Source organism: Hemibagrus wyckioides, linkage group LG11 (assembly GCF_019097595.1).
Source record: "Hemibagrus wyckioides isolate EC202008001 linkage group LG11, SWU_Hwy_1.0, whole genome shotgun sequence".
Taxonomy (NCBI): Eukaryota; Metazoa; Chordata; class Actinopteri; order Siluriformes; family Bagridae; genus Hemibagrus; species Hemibagrus wyckioides.
The window spans coordinates 27446073-27465605 of NC_080720.1; the positions used below are offsets into that span (position 1 = coordinate 27446073).

At 36.9% G+C, this 19533-nt stretch overlaps 1 protein-coding gene across 1 annotated transcript; it reads right to left on the reverse strand.

Annotated features, from left to right (window-relative positions):
• Positions 1-1070: 1070 nt before the first annotated feature.
• On the reverse strand, positions 1071-18039 carry cacng1a (calcium channel, voltage-dependent, gamma subunit 1a). Its single transcript, XM_058402192.1, has 4 exons — positions 17528-18039; positions 7665-7739; positions 2993-3130; positions 1071-2362 (listed from the first exon to the last, which is right to left on the reverse strand). The coding sequence occupies exons 1-4, from the start codon at positions 17760-17762 to the stop codon at positions 2130-2132; spliced, it is 681 nt and encodes a 226-aa protein (XP_058258175.1). The 5' UTR covers positions 17763-18039; the 3' UTR covers positions 1071-2129.
• Between the last annotated feature and the right edge of the window lie 1494 nt (positions 18040-19533).

Sequence of the window (19533 nt, forward strand, 5' to 3'; positions counted from 1 at the left end):
GAAGAAAAAAAAAGAGAAATAAATAAAAAATTAAAGGCCACACTTTGAAAAACTGAAAGTCTTCGCTAAGTTAGAAATGGAATTTCTAATAACGATTTAGACTGTAGGGCTCTCCAAAAATGAGTTTTATTAAAATATAGAAGAAATCTATATGCAGCACAGCTCTAACCCTGAATCTCAAGGCTCCAATCTATTCTCCATTTGCTTCTACGGTTAACCAAGTGAATGAAATTTCAATAGCTAGAAGCAACAGCAATAAACTAATGGAGGGAAATGAGTCTCGTTTAATGCTGCCATCATTTCTGTTCTGTCTATGAGCTTCGTGAACCTTCACTGTCAGATAATATACATCAGACCTGCTTACGTAATGAGTTTAATCAGATATATTTAATGAGGAAATCACCAGGCTGAGTGTAAGTGAAATATTTATGTTTCCATAACACAAAGCTAACATACAGTAATGTAATAAACTTACGTATTAATGAACTTAATGTTATTTGATATTTTCCATGAAGTACAATAATGAAAAACTCTGGAAGAATTGTTCATAGCTGTACTGCAATGTGTTTTTTTTTTAAAGCTAACTAATTAAGAGGTGCCAGTAAAAAAGCATACATGCATACAATTTTAAGGCACAAGTTCCAGGTCCAGTGGAATTAACAATGCTTCGAAGTGTCTCTGGTGCACGAATACTGAAAATCGTGAATATCTCGACTGGAAGCATTTTAAAAGCAGCGTAAGATGTGTGTATAAGACTGCAAGGCAGGTGAGGATGGATTGGCACTGCTGTTCTGTTTTTTTGTTTTTTTGGGGTTTTTTTACAATTGAAACTCCCAAAGACCAAAAGACGGCATTTGTGTTCACACCTGCCAGAACTGAAAGCACTCCAAAATTCCTGGCCAGACATTCAGAGGCCACGGCGAACTGCATATTAACATTCTGTTCAGAGCTGAAAGCAAAGACACAGATCTAGTGTGTCTCAAAACAAGGCTAGCATAGAGGACTTGTACAGACCAATGTCCACCAATCTGCAGCTTGGTATATCAAGCAGGAATAAATATATATATATATATATATATATATATATATATATATATTTATAGGTTAGAATAGTATGATTATCACACCCTTTTTTAAAATGTACACAGGCAAAATACTACAAGTTCCTGACAAGCCAAAGATACAAAGGGTCTGTATATGTACAGCAACAAAACACACATTTAAAGCAGAACTCTATTCAGTCGCATCGGGCTTCAAACGTGTTAATAATATTATACAGAGTTAATCTCTGATGGCTAATTCAAGGCAGAACTGAAATAAAAGTGGAATCACCTTATTATTTCAATAAAGATAAGGATTTTTAGAAACCACAGCTCACAAAGTATATATGTGTCCAACTCTTAATGTCCTGACTACGGTGGTATAGCTAGGAATTCATTTCAGAGGTGGGTTTAGGGTAAAGAAATATGAACAAAATCATTTGCTAAGTGTGACATGCTAATGTGATAGCAGTAAAAGCAATACTGATATTCAGTCATAATTTGTCATGATCAACTCATATTGCTATATCAATAATATTAATAGATGGAAGACCTTTATGACAGAAATTATTACAATCAGCTCATAAAGACATTTTATCTTTGTTTTGAATCTATCCTACATATTTTCTCCTCCTGGGGTAAATCACTGAGTAAATCAGTAGTTTCATTGAATACTACTTTGGTTACTTTGCTTAGATTATAGCTAGCTTTCTGTTAGCTTTCAAACACAAACAGGAAGTTTGTCTGATCTCAGAGAAGCTTGTTTAGCAGCTAGTAGGCGATAAACTGCAATTAAACCAATGTGCGTTTATTTGACGTTAAATCTATAGACCTTTTAACATAATTATGCACATTTACAGCTCAAAACATGTCAAATCAGTTCCAGTAAGTTAAACCAGTGTGTTTACACATCATTAAATGGATTTGTTATAAAATATTTCAGGGAGGTTCAAACCCGAAATCCCTCCAGCTACGCCCTGGTTATACAGCATCAAAACTAGACACGGGTGTCTCCTAAAACAAAAGAAAATAATTCGTGGTGTTTGTTTGAGCCCTATTCGAACAATGAGGCTTTAACATGGCCTGGATTTATTCAATCTGTTCAGGCTCGGCATCCATGCAGGTCTCCCATGGGTTCTTAGGCATTTGAGGCATGGAGAGGATGAGAAGAGCAATCCCGCTGAAGAAAAGGAAGACGAAAGCTGTGCAGGCGCAAGCGAAGGACCAGGAGTAGTAGTACTCAATCCAGATGGTGTCCTCACTCTCAATCATCCTCTTTACTGACTGCCTCATCACCTCAACTGAAATGATGGCACATATACCTGTGGGAGAGACGAGGGATCAGAGAGGATAAAGAGGTGGGAAGTAAAGTGATGGAGAATCTCAGACAGAATCAGCAGCGACGATGAACTTATTTTTTTTTTTTTGTAAAATACAGAAATCACTTGGTTGACAAACCTCCAATGCTTGCTGTGTGTCTGGGATGTCAATTGACATGCTCACTACAATTACTCTTGACCAGTCAGAGCAATCCCATGATGCCACAGGCAAGGGATGATGTGTGCTTGCAATTAGTTAAGCAAAGGTGGTTCTCTCCAAGGGGGGTGAATACTTATGCAACCAACAAATGTTTGCTTTTTTGGTTAATTCATTAATAACCATAGAAATGATAAATAAATGTAAGAAAATTGCTCAAGGGGGTGAATATTTATGCAAAGCAATGTATACACAGTATTATTGGCTACTTGAGAAATGCCTCTTGAGTGAAGGTCCATCATGGTATCATGGCAAACCTTCACAGCATTATTCCTAAATAATTACTTTATAGTTTTAAATAACTAAAAATGAATTCTAAGAATGGTAAAATATTGTAAATAAAATACAAAATGAGCAGCTTGAGTACAACTTTTACACAATTATATTAGACAATGTCTAGACACTCGTCGTCTTACCAGCAAATGCATAAAACATTCCAGCAGGTTTGTGGAGATAGTCCTTGCCCTTCCTTAGAGATCCCAGCAGGCACAGCGTTCCCAGAATAATGAAGGCCAGGCTGAAAACAGCAATGGCTGCTGCTGAGATATTGTACTCTGGAAAAAGGAGTAAGTAAAGTCAAGTATGTGTAACTTTTGCTTTATAATTATTATTCAGGTGGCATTATTATTGAAGAATAGGAATAATGGCATTATTATTAGTATTATTATGATGTATGCAACAACAGGATTATAAGGTATAAAGCAGTTATTTTTAGAATATTATTAGAGCTTAAATTGAGTTAGAATGACTTCTGAATATGGGCTTCTTATATTACATTCAAATTCTGAGTAAGAAATTCGGATGCATTTGAACACTCAACACTATCAGCAGCAGTGCTTCAAGTTATAGGACGCAGTTCGATTTAATTCAATTCAATTCTATTCTATTTGTATAGTGCTTTTAAAAATGGACATTGTCTCAAAGCAGCTTATAGAACATAAGAAATATAGTACAAAAAAGTTTAAGATTAATATTAAACTTATATTTCATAAAAATTCCCTGAGATGGTAAGAGGAAGAAACCTTAAGATGAACCAGACTCAAAAGGGAACCCATTCTCATCTGGGTGACACAGAGAGTGTGAATTACCATAAAAACTGGAGAGTGTGATTATAAATTATTATAAACACTGGAGAGTGTGATTATAAATTATTATAAACACTGGAGAGTGTGATTATAAATTATTATAAACACTGGAGAGTGTGATTATAAATTATTATAAACACTGGAGAGTGTGATTATGAATTATTATAAACACTGGAGAGTGTGATTATGAATTATTATAAACACTGGAGAGTGTGATTATGAATTACCATAAAAACTGGAGAGTGTGATTATAAATTATTATAAAAACTGGAGAGTGTGATTATAAATTATTATAAACACTGGAGAATGTGATTATAAATTATTATAAACACTGGAGAGTGTGATTATAAATTATTATAAACACTGGAGAGTGTGATTATAAATTATTATAAACACTGGAGAGTGTGATTATAAATTATTATAAACACTGGAGAGTGTGATTATAAATTATTATAAACACTGGAGAGTGTGATTATAAATTATTATAAACACTGGAGAGTGTGATTATGAATAATGTCCTTTCTACAGTCATATACAGTCAGAGTTGTGTAACCAGGAGCTCCTGAGCAACTCAACATCTGAGTTCATTATAGATTGAACACCAACTCCTCCATGCCGAAGCCTTCAGATGCTCAATGATGGAGATACAGCATTTGTAGAATGGGGTGAGCGTCTTCTCTTCACATGTCTGAAGATGCATCTCTAGATGCCTCGGGATCCTTGCAGGGTTGGATTCTTCTCACTGAAGGTCCGAAATCTTCAATTCAATTTGCATTGCATAAACTACAGAATGTAAATGTAAATGTTCTTAAGCAAAGAAAATTATACGATCATTATATTGTCATTTCATTACAAACACATGGGTTTTTTGTACCATGACCCATGGTAATATTTTATTTTTTATTGTGGCTGATTTTGTGTCTAAGTTAGAACTTCCTAGAACCTACTCAGTGCACTATATGACCACTTGAACATTCATTCAAAAATCGACTTGTTGAACATTTTCAATCAGTATAAACAAACGAATAGTCTTATCCCTGCAAGGGCTGAACATGGACATAACTACACGGATGCAAATTCAATTTTTTTTAGGTATAAAGCCACAGAAGAACAGTGACTTCAAGTATATATTTCACATAATATCAGTAATAGGGCAAACGCTTGGTCAGATGTCAGGAGTAAAGTTTATAATAACAATAGTGAAAGTAATATGTCATAACATCAACTATGTCTTTTGGACAGACGTTTACATTAGGCAACTGAAAGTTGAACAATTCATTCAACTTTAGAATTGTGTCTGATCAATATTATGTTTATTTTTAGACGTAATTGATTCATTGATTTATTCATCCCTCCATCCATATATTCATTTATTCATCCATCCATCCATTTAATGATTTTCCCACCATCTATCCATCCATCCATTTATTTATCCATCATCCATCCATCCATCCATCCATCTATTCATTTATTCACCCATCCACTCATCCATCCATCCATTTAATGATTTTTCCCTCCATTCATCCATCCATCCATCCATCCATCCATTTATCCAGCCATTTATCCACCCATCCATCTATTCATTCTTTCTTTCTTTCATCCATCCATCCATCCATCCATCCATACATCCATCCATCCATCCAGCCATTTAATCATTTATCCATCCATCCATTTATCCATCCATCCATCCATCCATCCATCCATTTATTCATCCATCCATCCATCCATCTATTCATTCTTTCTTTCTTTCATCCATCCATCCATCCATCCATCCATCCATTTAATCATTTATCCATCCATCCATGCATCCATCCATTTATCCATTCATCCATCCATCCATCCATTTATTCATCCATCCATCCATCCATCCATCCATCTATTCATTCTTTCTTTCATCCATCCATCCATCCATCCATCCATTTATTCAATCATTCACACATATACTGGTCAGTGTCTGGATCCTTTGCCTATTCTGGAAACACTGAGCACATGGCAGGATTTTACCCTTCATGGGATTCCAGACAATAGCAGGGGATTATTGGCACACTCGTTCACACTTACAGGGTCAGCCCACCTACTGATTATTTTTGTGTTCAAAGAAAGTGGTAAAGTCCACACAGACCGTAACCTGAGTTCAGGAGCTGTGAGACTGCAACAAGGCCCACTGAGCTTCTGTACCACTTTAGTTATGACTGGAATGAAATTTTAGTTCAAAAATCCTTTTTGAGTGCACTTGAGTGTTGATATCTGTTATTAACTAAAAATTCATGTCACTTATTTAACATCTTAGCTTGTGTAAAACTCCACATGGAGTAAGTAAACATTTTCTCTTTGCTTTTATTTAACCATTATTTAATCAGGTTAGTCACACTGAGATGAAAGAAAAAGGACTTTCTATAAAAACCATATCTACAGTATTATGAACTATAATTATCATAAAATAATTAATCTTAAATAAACACATTTATAGCATTAAAACGCACTCAAAAAGGATTATACTCATAGTTATTATTATAAGCCAGTACAGTTTATAGTATGTGTAGTGATTATAACACATTATATGGGCAAATGTAATATATGATGTTAATGCTTCATAAATAAAGATAACTACAAAGTGTAAAGTGTTTATTTTGTGGGTGGTGTGGTTGTTGCTTGGAAGATTGGGGTTCAAGCACCAGCACTGCCAAGCTGCCACTGTTGGGCCCCTAAACAAGACCCCCAAATCCTCCTTGCTGCATCATGGCCTGCTCTCTGACCCCAACCCTCCAAGAATGGGATATGTAAGGAAAGATTTTCACTCTGCAGTAATGTATAGTTAACAAATAAAGGCTTCGTAACTTCATTTTCATGGTTATAACATGCTGATATACTCAGTGCATTATAACATGACATGAATGTGTTCATAGTTCAATAGAAATTAAAATTAACATGATTAGATCAACTGATATCATTCACATATTAGAGACTTCTATTAGAGAGTCAAAAAGCAGACAGCAGGGTAAAAAAAAAGAAAAAGGGATGACTTTGTAGCACCACAAATGCCAGAAGCGGAAAATCTGGGAGATGCTTATAGATCTGTGAAATCAGAGATCAGATTGAACATGACAGAAACATAGTTTGCTTTAGAATGGGTTTTTTTTGCCACAAACCACTGGAGCAGATCCTCAGTTTCTGCGCTTCGGGCCAGTCTGCAGAATTAGTCCAGAAATGATTGCTTTTTTGCTAATTATTACAGCCAACATCTGCCACTTATGGCTATTTAGACAAATCTCTTGCTTTTGCTATTAATGAAGCAAACACTATACTGAGATTGGCTTAATAATATGATGTCTTCATAGTATGTGTTCATTTTGTTTTCCGGAATTAAGGTCCTCTGTGCATTGTAGTGCAGCCCTAGGGGTGTAGTCACTGCTATATTACGTGCTCAGATGGAGTATTATGTGCACCGTCTGCTGTAAGGACAGTGCAGAGAGAATAATAAAATAATCACGAAGACAGAATGGTATGCTAAGTACCAGGCTCAGGCTCATCACCCAGAAACCCACCGACGCCATTCACTGAGGCATGAGAATTGTTCATCACACCCCCTGCCACGATCCCCTTGGGGACAGTGTTCAAGATACAAATTACATCCTACATTACACTGTACATGAGTCTTTCACATTAACAACTTTTTTTTTAGCTCCATGAATCTATACATGTAGGTGAGTTAAGTGCACTTAGTAATAATGATTTAATCCAGACATTTGGATTGCTAAGCTAAGCAACAGTTAAGCATGTTGGCTGGTGTCAGTGCCACGTGATTTGCACTGTATCTGTATATAACCCTGGGTATATGTTTAATACAGCCTAATGCAGAGAAATGAATACAGCCAGTTTAAAAATGTGTGCATCGTGCAGACAGATTAGAATATCATGCACTTGATTTAGTATTTCAGGGCTACATTAGTTAATTAGTGCATGCTCGAGTGGACAGTTTTCTGTCTCACACAGATCACATTACCTCTCTGTGTCTTAACCTCAAAGATCTCAGAGTCTTGTCCAGGAGTGAAGTGTCTGAAGTAGGAGCAGTTGACCTCTGGGCAGGATAAACAGAATGACGGTTACTTGGGAAATTAAATCTACTGATAAATGTAGAGATAAATGCATTGAGGAAATTCAATTCTACTACTTTGTGTAATTTCCGTTATTGGTTATCGGCCATGAAATATTCATCAAATTGTCACATCAGTTTCAGAACGTCCAACTACAGCTCCCAAGAGACATTGCGGCTTACAAACATGGCTGCTAAGGACACCAATTCCGAATACTCAAGTGCTCTCGCTCTCTCTATAATTTGTGTATCTCTCTCTCTCTCTCTCTTTCTCTCTATCTATTTCTCCCTTTATATATATATATATATATATATATATATAAAGAGAGAGAGAGAGAGAGAGAGAGAAAGAGAGAGAGAGAGAGAGCGAGCGAGCACATGTTTATTGCTCAATGAATCCTTGACTCTTGACATAAGCCTTACTATTTATGCTTTTGTTGGTCACCTGGTTTCTGAATCTATGCTCGCCTTCTTTGGCCTGTTTGTTCAACATCTGACCATTGCTGTTGTCTCCCTATTACGAATTTAAATGAGTTTTCCTGTTGTAAAAATAAACCTTTTGCCATGCACTCGCAACTGCCTCTGCTGCCTGACACAAATATCTCTTTGTCAATTTGTATACCAATTTAGATACTTGTGGCACAATTGCTTTTCAGTGGCAGAAAACCGAGAACATGTATCAAGTAAGCAACAAAACACTACGGTGTATGCTGTTACGAGAAATATTTCGATAACAGCAATTCCTGAAGCGTTTTATTCCTGTTATAATACAGCAATTTGCTAATGATTACAAATCATATTAATTTGATCACTTTTTACAAACAGAAAACTTACGCAAAGTGTCAGAAGGGTACACCTTTACTTCACTGTCACCGGAGACCTCTTCTAAAAATGATAATGTCTCCTCACAGAAAAGGTCATCATACATCAACAACACACATTTTGATAATCTGGAGCACTTATATACGGCATGTCTGCTCTAATTCCAGCTGTCAGATCTGCTTTTATCGAAAACAAATCCTCCTGACCAATCAAATTTGAGAATTGTGGTATAAATTTAATTACTGATGAAGTAGAATCATTTGATGCTATTTATATCCGAATGGATAGCACCACACTGATCAAACCAACACACATGACTAAGTCTTCTGTTTCAACTCTATTTTGGTAATGCCAAACCTCACTCTCCTCCCAGCTGTAAAACCATGAAGGCGTTTGCATTCATAAACTTCAAGAAGGGAAATATGATTCAGTGTAAGACACTGAGCCTACATGACCACCACCACCACCACCACACATAGGGAACCCTGAACTCTTGGACTAGAAGAATGTGAGTGCATATCAGCTGCTTATCCATAAACCAGATACTCAAGGCTGCTGACAAGCCTTAAATCCCAGATACTGAGGCTAAACATTTTACGGCTGAGAATGTGATTACAGTAGATGAGTTAAGCTATGATAATGATAAGAAGCTATAATTGTATGGAGAATCTTTTCAGCCTGGGAAATCTATTCCATGTCAAAGCATTAATATTGGTAAAATGACCAAAAGTGAGAGCAGTAGAGGATTATACCATGTACACACACAAAAAAAAACACATCTTACAAGTAAAAACAAATTAAATATAGGTAAATATATCAAATATTTCTTCTTCTTCTTCTTCTTCTTCTTCTTCTTATTATTATTATTATTATTATTTCAATAAATTTCAAGCTTTAAAATATTTCTATTAGCAGATTATTTATCTCCTTTCCATACATCAAGAGAAAACAAAACAATCGAATATTATAATTTCTATATATTTTCTTTATAATAATTTCAGAATTCCAAAATATTAGTCCATTTCACATATATATTGAAACAGATATCCCCAAAATTACTGTATAGTGAGCCAATTTACACTATGTGAGCTTTACCAACTCCCAACCTCAACTTTTAAGTAAACTCAATCTTGAAGCTAGATGAACACTGAGTTCAGATGCATCAACGTAATTCATGTTGGATAATCGAGTTGTTCTATGTGTACCAGTTCTGATGGAAAAAACCCCCAAAACAAAACCGGAATTTGTAGAATTGTACCAAGCAATTTTGTTGTTTTTTACACAGATGAACTCATAAAGAATAACCTACCACATCCGAATATTGCAATAACTATAATTATTATTAACTTCTTACAAATGTGCAGTCATTAGATTGGGTTAGTGAACCACATGCTTTCTGCACAGTTGGCTCAACCAAATGCAGGTTGTTGTGAAATGGATCCCGGTCTCACAGCCACGCAAAGCAGCTTGTACTGGGTGTGGCAACAGCTGGGAATTCTATTTTGGACCAAACAGTTCAATTCCTGTGTTGTGATTTTTTAAAATGTATTTTATGTGCTGCACATGTCGCCCAACACTTGCTTCTATAGTTGTTTGTCAGACTCTTATTTCAATATAAAATTTTTTTTTTGGGATTTTCCACACGTCCTCTTGAATGCCAAATTGCAAGAATAACTTTCATAAGAAAACCTTAAAAAATCTTATGAGTTTTCCACTGTTTTGGACATAAAATATATAGTGTGTTTGGTGTTATCTTGTTTACCAGTCCTGCAATAATTGCCTGCAGGGAAAAAAGCCTCCAGTTTCAGCCTTAAATAGACGAATCGATAATGAATGATTTTTACTCTCCCAATTACAGAAGTGCTACCTTCTGGGGAATAGCCCTCTAGGCAAGAAACCAACAAAACCTAACAAGATTAAACTAAATGCAGGAGTGAATGAGCTCAATGGCACTAAGTCTTGTTTTCCTTCCAGGAACATTAATTAGAACACTAATCTAATACAATAGACACTACAAATGGTATCTTGTTTATTGGGCCAGGTGAGATGTACCACTTTTGTAATTATGTAGTCAGATTAGCAGTAAATTAGCAGTTTATTTATCAGATTGCTGGTTGATGGGCGGATATGTGGCTGGTATTATTTTAGTCGCATCTCTTAATATAAATTTTGAATGAACCATAGCTCAGTTAACGTGTTCAAGTTTTCCTTGGAATTGTTTTCAGGTTTTTTGTGGCAGTATTTTTTTTTTTTTCATTTTTTGCTAAATGTTATGTAGTCACCAACACAAACAATACATTATACCAATATTGAGTCTACACTGACCAAAAGTTACTTCTATATTCTGACAAAAATCCTTCTATGGGAAAATTTTGATCTCAGAGTGGGGCAAATCAGAAGTCTAGATTTACTAACCGTGTACCTACGCTGTTCCAGCACTGATTAGACTGGCTCAATACTGACTACATATAGGATCAACACTAAGCCTACATTGAGCCAACACTGATCCTTAACTGGCCAAATACTGAGTGGTTGCACAAAGGAGAATGCTTTTATCTCCTCTTAAGTGTCCCTCGGTAAATGATGAGAGCAATGAAGCATTCTGCTCTTCAGATGGAGCAATAAACCAGGATCTCTAAATGCTCTGAAAGCTAAGCTGTCTCTTCACCAGCCAATCCCATGAGAAGAACTTGTACTTCCAAACTGGAGTCCAATAAGCCTTCCCAGCTTTCAACATTGTCATCTGATTCAGTGGATTTTCCTGTGTCACTCCATCTGGATATTTGGTTGTTTTTATTTTTGGATGTGTTTATCATTTCTTGGCAGATCCTCAGCTCAATATGAGAGAGAGATGGAGAGATATAGAGGGAGATCCACCCTTTTGTGCCAAGGCCTCTCTTGTTCTGTCCAGTGCATATGCAAAAGCCTGTCCAGCTCTTGCACCAAGGCTTTCCCTGTTCTCCTGGTTATGCCCTATGCCATTGCTTAGCATACCATTGCACCAGTCCTTGCCAGTAACGAGGAAGCAGAGAAGCCATTGCACTGAGGCGAATTGCCTATGTCATGTGATGTCTGCATATGAGCCTCCTGGTCATCCAGTGACAGGATCCCGTGCTCTCATTCCACGGCCTGGGTTCGATTCAAAATATGTGGACCAAATGATCAGCCAAGAAGCAACCGAATGTACACATAATGTCTGCATATCAGACTAGTCTTCTCTTCCTGTAGGCATGAGGTGTTTCCTGAACCTTGAGCATAGCGTGTTCTCTGATCCTCTAAACACTTTCAAAGACCTTTTAGACATTTTCATAGACTCCCAGCATGCATGTTTCGTGATGCTTTTACAGATTTTCTAGGTGCCTTTGCTGACTTGTTAGAGTGCTTGATTTCCGAACCTCCATGCACCTTTGCTGACTCAGTAAAAGATGAGTTCCTTGGTCAGTTGCCCTCCATCATTGATCTGCTTCCTGGTTCATGTGGAGGGTGGTTTTCCCTCTGTTTCTTTTTTGGACCTGCCCCTGGCCTATTGTTTTATTTCCTGATCAAGCTCTCTTGTTCTGTTATCTTTCTGATTATTTTCTCTATTTGCACCATGATGGTCCATTGTTTTATTATTAAGTCTGAACCTTATAATATGGGCGTTATTGCTTGTATTCCTCTATTTAATTTGTCCTGGTTTTCTAAATAAGATTATGAACTGTTGTGATTCATCCCCTTTAATGAACTCTGAGAATGATTCTTCTTTTGCTGTCTATAAAACACCCACACTTCAGTCCTCTTTCTGTCTTTTATACATTACAGCTGGTATGTTCAGGTGTGGATGTCAGTCACTGTGTGACTGAAAGCTATAGCTCAAACCCCTCTTGCATCTCTTGTGAGACAGCTGACTATTTACACAGCCTAAATTTGGGCTTAGGGATTTTATTGCTGTCTCACCCTGGCTGTATGTGACTATAATTTCTTAACACAAGTTCCAGAAGGTTAGACGTCCTGTCACACATCACAGGGGCAATAATTTATACCAAATTATTTGCAATCCAAGTTATTCCTTCTGATTACAGTCCAAAATTTTAATTATGATCCATCTAAAAGTCATTCATTTATCAATTCACACATCAGCTTGTTTATGTGTTTAGGCTTTGTTGCATTATTGGTGTATTTTAGGATTTATTGAGTGTTTATGCTAGTTGATATCTTATTCTATTAAAAATGTATCTCAGTTTTACTGATTCAAGAGTCAAGAATCTTGAGATTCTTGAAGATTATTTATCGCCATATAAGAACATAGTAATACTTGGATTTGGTACAGCACTGGGTGTGTGCAAATCAAACACATAGTGTCCTTTTCTGGAAAGGTTCCAGATGGAAGCTGTATGGGAGTTTTAGTATATTACTGTGTTGGACCATGGATAAAAATTGAAACAAATACAGTGCATCACTTCAGTTAGAGTCATGATGGAAGCTTATTCTGGGAAATGATCAGGGAGGAATAAACTCTGGATGGGAAACCAGTCCATTGCAAGGGCAGCATACATAGACATAGTCACACACCCATTCAGACCTAGAGGCAATTTAATGGAGCCAATCCACATACTTTTAAGTAACCTACATAGACATGGGAAGAACATCTAAACAGACAGGACACTGAGCTCATCAACCCTGGAGCTGTGAGGTGGCAACACTTCAGGTTGTGCTTCTCTGCATCCCTATATTCAGTGTTTCATCCTAAGCAAAACCACTGAAATACATATAGCTAGGCCAAATATCTGATTAGTGTAGTACAAGAGGGGAGGGGAAGCTTCCTAAATTTACTGGCATGATGAATGATAATTTATCGGCAGTCTACATCCTGATTGGCTGGAAGTAGTGGAAATGCTTTAGAATTCTCGTGTTTAATGTAGTCTGTGGTGCTTCTGTGTTGACAAGTGCCAGAATATGAAGAAACCTTTGCCAAATAAGAATCACTTTAGACTGTATGAATCAGTTGGAGGCTCCAGTAAACTCACTCCAATAAAAATAGCAATAGGTAAAAATGTTTAAATATTTATTATTAAAAAAAAAAAAAATCAAGTATTCCAGGAAAAGTTCTCCCAGTTTCTCAAGGCTGTCAGAAATTAGGAAAATCGGGTAAATTCCCAGCTATATTTGGCAGGATTTTTGATGATCATGTGCCAACAGCATTAAATTCATGACAGTGGCTTGCCATGGCACTAGGGACGGTGCTAGAAGGAGAGGACATATGGTGTTTAAACCCTGTAAACCCATCCCTAAGGCCACCCATGCTCAACCAATTATCCCTAATGATGCACCCAATGTGAGACAACCCCTAGAGTATTTTAAGTTGAATTACTGAGATGACCAAATGCTTCACTTTCCAAACTAGACCCAACATCGATTTAAATGACAGGGAATTTGGGGCAATCTGAACAAAATACATAGCTGTCCTATGGTACTATAACTTAATGAAACTGTAAATATATGTGACATAATGGCAATAGAAATAAAGATAAAGTTTCACACTGCTTTTTAGTGAAAGACCATTTGTTCTAAAACTCGGCTAAAATCCTTTCTTCTGTTGTTAAAGCTGTGTTTCATCATTAATGCAGTAAATGTTGATTTTGCTAGTTTAAAGCCTTTACTGTATTACATGAGTTATATCTGCAGAAAAGAATCAAGTAACATACTATTATAATTTCCAAAACAAAAAAAAAGTCATTTTAAAGCCCCACATAGTTTCTCACAGTTCTCACAAAAGGAAGCAAAATCTAATAATACTAATAAGAAGAAGTTTATATGCACTTCATTGCTTCAACCCACTTCCAGCTAGTTAAAATAAGTTACAGGCACTGCCGTATGAAGACTTACCTGGTTTTAAAAAAATAAAATAAAATGTGCTTTACAGATGACTACACAATGACAATTGTTATTAGAGTTTTGAGGCATGGCTTGGCAAGATCAGATGAACTTTATCTTCCATTTATAATCCATTTTCTTGTATTTTATCATATAAATGTGTATATTCTGATCTATATCCTGATTGTCTCAATCAGCCACAATTCTCAAATTGTACAAAAAAAGGCAGACAGCAAATGATGACTGGTTCCTTGGCCTGTTGTCACATCTAATAAATACAGTCCTAGCCATAAGAAATTGGCAGGGATCCTCAAAAACAACTTATCATTGTTCTTTCATTTGTAATAAGGATTTGTCATCCTTATTCTGAGTTAGCACCTGAGTCTCACCTGTTACGAGGTCATTTAACACTTTTAACCAGAGGTCGGAAAATGGAATTTGCACCTGTTCAGCATTGAATGCCTTTGTCATGTCACACTCCACAGTGGTGGTTAATAACTTGCTGTAACTTAAATTAGACACTTTAATCATTTGTTTTTTTTCCCCCCGTTCTTTCTTAGCCTACCCTTGGCCATATTTTCATAGAAAAGTTCCAAAATGTTTAGTTTTGTTCACAGTAAATATTGATATTGAACCCATTTCTCCTCTTGAGATGCCTCAAGTGCTTGTTCATAATCATGTAAAATTTGAAGGCGTTATCTTCAACCACTAAAATTCTGTGTAAGGTTATCAAACAGACGTCTTTCACTGAAAGCCAACTCATTTTATATCAGACTCGCCGCAATAAAACAGCAATAAAACAGCAATAAAACAATTGAACGCCAGCGTACTGCTAAAAAGTTTTAAACCCTCATAGGAAAGAAAATTAAAACTCTGAGAACTCAATATCATACCTACATTTAACATCACTTTTCAATCATTGTTAGCGTCCAACTCCTAACACCCCGTTCACCTCTTGCTTTTTCTGACCATAACAAAAACTCTCCTGACAGTTATTTACAGACACTGGGGTTTTTAAATGGATTTTTCAGGCCTGTCACTCACCTCTCCCCCTTTTTTATATCCTGTTTGTCTCCATTGTCATCTAGTTCATCTTTTTGTCTCTCTCTGCTGTCTTTGAGGCTGCTTCACTTGCCTGTCTGCATTCTTGTCTGAGGTGATACAGGATGAGAATGTAAACCGGCAAGTGAGATTCTGCATCATTTAACTTCCATGCTAGACGTTACCAAGGAGCCTTGATGTTTTGTCTGTTAGGAGAAATTCTGATCTGTCTGTGAACCTGAATCCTATTAGACACTATCTGACACAGTATTTCTCCCACAGTAAGCACCGCTAAAAGATTTCATTTAAGATAAATTCTTACCTAAACATCTTACCTCAATGATTCTGTGTTTTTATTCCACCACATCCAATTAATTAAAACCTGAAAATCCACGATTATCCCAAGCTATTTTGCTAGGATCTGCTAGCAGTCCCTCATTGGAGACTCATTAAACCCTGTATCTCAACACAGCAGCTGTTTTCAAATCTCACATTTCTTATTACGCCATTACAGTTATAATCTCTTAAACAAACGGAGCAATCTTATTTGATTATATCACAGTCAAGCCTCTGTATTTGCTATAATCCACAAAGCCCTGGCTAGAAAGAGCATGCGCCGCCTGTCAGAAGCCTTTTGGCTCTGCTTTTACAGGGTTGGAAATAATATAGGGGTATAATGGGAAGCAGCCAAGTTAGGGATAATAGTAGGCTAAGGTCACTTGGCTTTGGTAGTAAATTACTGGAGCTCATAGATACTGTACAGTTTGGAAACATAATCTTGTGCTAATGGCTGTTTTACTTCACACAATCAGCGACTTAGCTTGAGTGGAATGTAGCGTAATTGTTAAAAGTATAAAGGTAGCGTGCAGTTTGAGTGTACCATGTATAGTTTGAGATTGTCAGCTGAACATTTGTGTTGCGTGCTAAGCGAGTGTGTCAGATTTAAACCACCCAGAGAGTCCTATCTGCCTCCTCTATTGCAGCCTGCTCAGTTGCTAGCACTGATGAAAGGTTATGCCTCAACATTGCAGGGATGTCTGCAGCTTCGTTACGGATTAAATATCTCTGACCTAAATAACAATAACAATAATGAATCACAGAATCAACAACCTGCAGACTTGTTTAAAACGAACAACAGCAATTCTTACTATAAAACGCTGGCACAAAGCATGGAGACACGTCTTTAGATAAACTTTACAGCTGTGTGGCGCTAGCTTATCACTATAGTGTGAGCACCAGATACCATATGAAAGCAAGCCATACCGTTGATGCTCCATGTGCATATTAGCAAATCATTTATAATGTAATTCTGAATGCCCTACACACTGTATTTCCAGTTTTTACCCTGCCATTGCAATATCTTCTATCACAGACATTTAACAAATATATATATTTCTACATTGATAGCATTTAAAATACACTGCTATAAATTCAGAATTAAATTAACACAGTTTCTAGGCTCAGATATATAGTATACTTCCCTATATTTGCTACCACTGGGTACAATTCTTTTGTAAACACGCAATTAGCTTCTTCCGCTAGGCCGATGTAGCTACACGCCAAGCTAACATAGCTTGAGCTAATTGACATCTGTCACAGCCAAAATCCTTAGAGAAAATATCCGTCCTCAGATTGTATGCAGGTCTTCGGTAATATTACACAGACATGCTTATGTATGACGCATTACAACTTAACATAAGCAATCCAGAAAGATAGGAATAAGAAAGGAAAGGGTATGTAAATATCCCTTTACAAAAAAATCCTGCTAATTTACCAAAACTTTAATTATTATGCTCAACATATTTTATATATATATATATATACATTATGTAATGTAGTACCCACATTACTGTCATAGCAACAGTGTAAAACTAACTTTAAACTTTGCTGATCCTATATCTTGGGTAATGTTCTCAAGTTAAGCACATTATGGTTTGAAAGTATTTAGTAAACTACAAAACAATATGAACTTTAAACTTTATATTTGGTAAATGTATAAAAATAACAGGCATCTAATATGAATCTAATATCACATCTTTTCCTCCAAAGAGCCTTACCTCCTGGCAGACTTAGCGGTCCACATCCTTTACCCACGCTCTCTGGATCCTCGATGTAAATATTCTTCTTGCAGAGCCTCCACAAGCCGAAATGGGCTGCATCACAAGTACTGTTTACACTGTCCACCTTGTGGCTTAACACAGCCCAGTGATCCGACACCACGGCCATGAACATGCACACTATGCCTACCAGGATGACTACGAATGTGATCTTCAACTTCGTGCTCTTTTGCATGGTGCCTCACAGGTTTCCTGCTCTTCTGTGCTCTGCTTCTGTCAAGATAAAACACAACTGGGCCACGCTGAGTCGGCCTAGTGTATGCTCTAGGGATTAGCGGGTGTATATGGTCAGCTTGGTCCTGGTGGAAGTCTTCACTTGGATAGGCACTGCAGCACTGTGTGTGAGGACTGAGAGCCAAATGGCAACGGCATAGATTTACACAGGGAGTGGGCCTGTGAAGTGGCCTGCAGCTGTTGAGGTACATCAGGAAAGTTGATGACCATACGTGCTGTCTCATTTGTGTGAGCTTTAGGGAGACGGGGACGGGGAGTGAGTGGAGCTTCTATAAATGTGTGATGAATCAAGTAGTCAGCCAGTTGGCCTCTCACATTTCATAAGCGTGGGCAGGGGTATGGCTGCTCATGCAAAGATAAGTTCAGCATTAAAACACACATAAACATAAATAAAAGTGGAAACCATACTGGTTGATAACATTGCATTTTATTACCATCTTTGGTAGAGCAAATGTGTTCTGTGACAATGAGCCTTAGCAATATAATCTCCATAAAATCTTTGCGAGTGCCATTGCAAGCTGTGTCATTTGTCCCTGTACAATTTGGGCATTCCCAGAATTAACATATCTGAATCATCTTATCAGTTAATTACCAGAGTTAAGAGAAGTATTACATTTCTTTCATGACATATCTGGGAAACTGGGCCATGAGCTTTGTGGCTAGTTCATCATTTGTGTAAAGTAATACAAAGAACTGAGAACAAAATAAAACTGCCCATAGAGGTTCCATGTGTGTTGTATAATAAATAATAGTAATAATGTAATAATGTAGTAATAAACCTCTCTAGACTTTCACACTTATTATAAATGCAGTGATCTATGAACAGACATGAGTATACAGGAACCTTATACTGTATACTGGAAAACATGTCATGGCTGGTTGAGTAAATTGGTAGTAAGTGGAAAATTTGGCTCTAGATACGTTCAGTTGAACTATGTTCCAGACTGCCAGGGTGGTTTCCCCCTTGAAAATAGTGGAGACTTAGTGCTTAGTGCTTATTATTTGATTACAATCGTAATATTGTCTTATTGTGACCCTGACTCCACATGGATAGCTTAAAAAAACGTTTCCCACTTTAATTTATCACTTTCTCACTCATGTCTTTCTGAAGAATTCAGACATTAATAAACACTAATCCTCTTGTTTCTTGCCATATGCCCAAGTTTTTTTTCTTAAATAGTATATTTGCCATATGTTTGACTGTGGTCCAGCAGGCACATGGCATAATGTTTATGTTGAGTTGTATAGTAGCTGCAGATGCAGCGTGACAAGCGTAACTAATGTCATAAATTTAACATTTTGCATCTTCTTGTGAATTGTTGATTGTTTGGGACAGGTATGACAAGCTTCGACAAGTCCTGACAGAGCCTTCCCCTGCTTATTATTGTGATGCATGATGCTTGCAGGATTACTACTGACTCGGCAATACCCTTCTGGGATGGAAAAGGAAAGCTCCTTTGTTGCATGGTTACAGGAGCTTGGAGACTGTTCAATAGCATGAGGCTTGACTTGTGTGCTTTGTGAGCCTTCTGGATGGAAGACATAGATCACTGAAGTAGTTGTTAAATTGCAGGTGGCCTCATATTGACATATGAGTCTTGTAGTGAAACCTGAAAATGTTGCACCACCAATGATTTTGAAGAATGTGAATCTGCTGAATCTATTTTAAACACTTGTGGTGGCTGATACACAGCCTCCATTCATTTGTAGTA

Excerpts from the sequence above, each read along its gene's own strand:
- cacng1a (XM_058402192.1), bottom strand. The coding sequence starts at position 17,762 with ATGCAAAAGAGCACGAAGTTGAAGATCACATTCGTAGTCATCCTGGTA. Across the intron at positions 7,740-17,527 it reads ACCGCTAAGTCTGCCAGGAG|AGGTCAACTGCTCCTACTTC; the intron begins GTAAGGCTCTTT and ends TATCCTGCCCAG. Across the intron at positions 3,131-7,664 it reads TGAGGTTAAGACACAGAGAG|AGTACAATATCTCAGCAGCA; the intron begins GTAATGTGATCT and ends TCCTTTTTCCAG.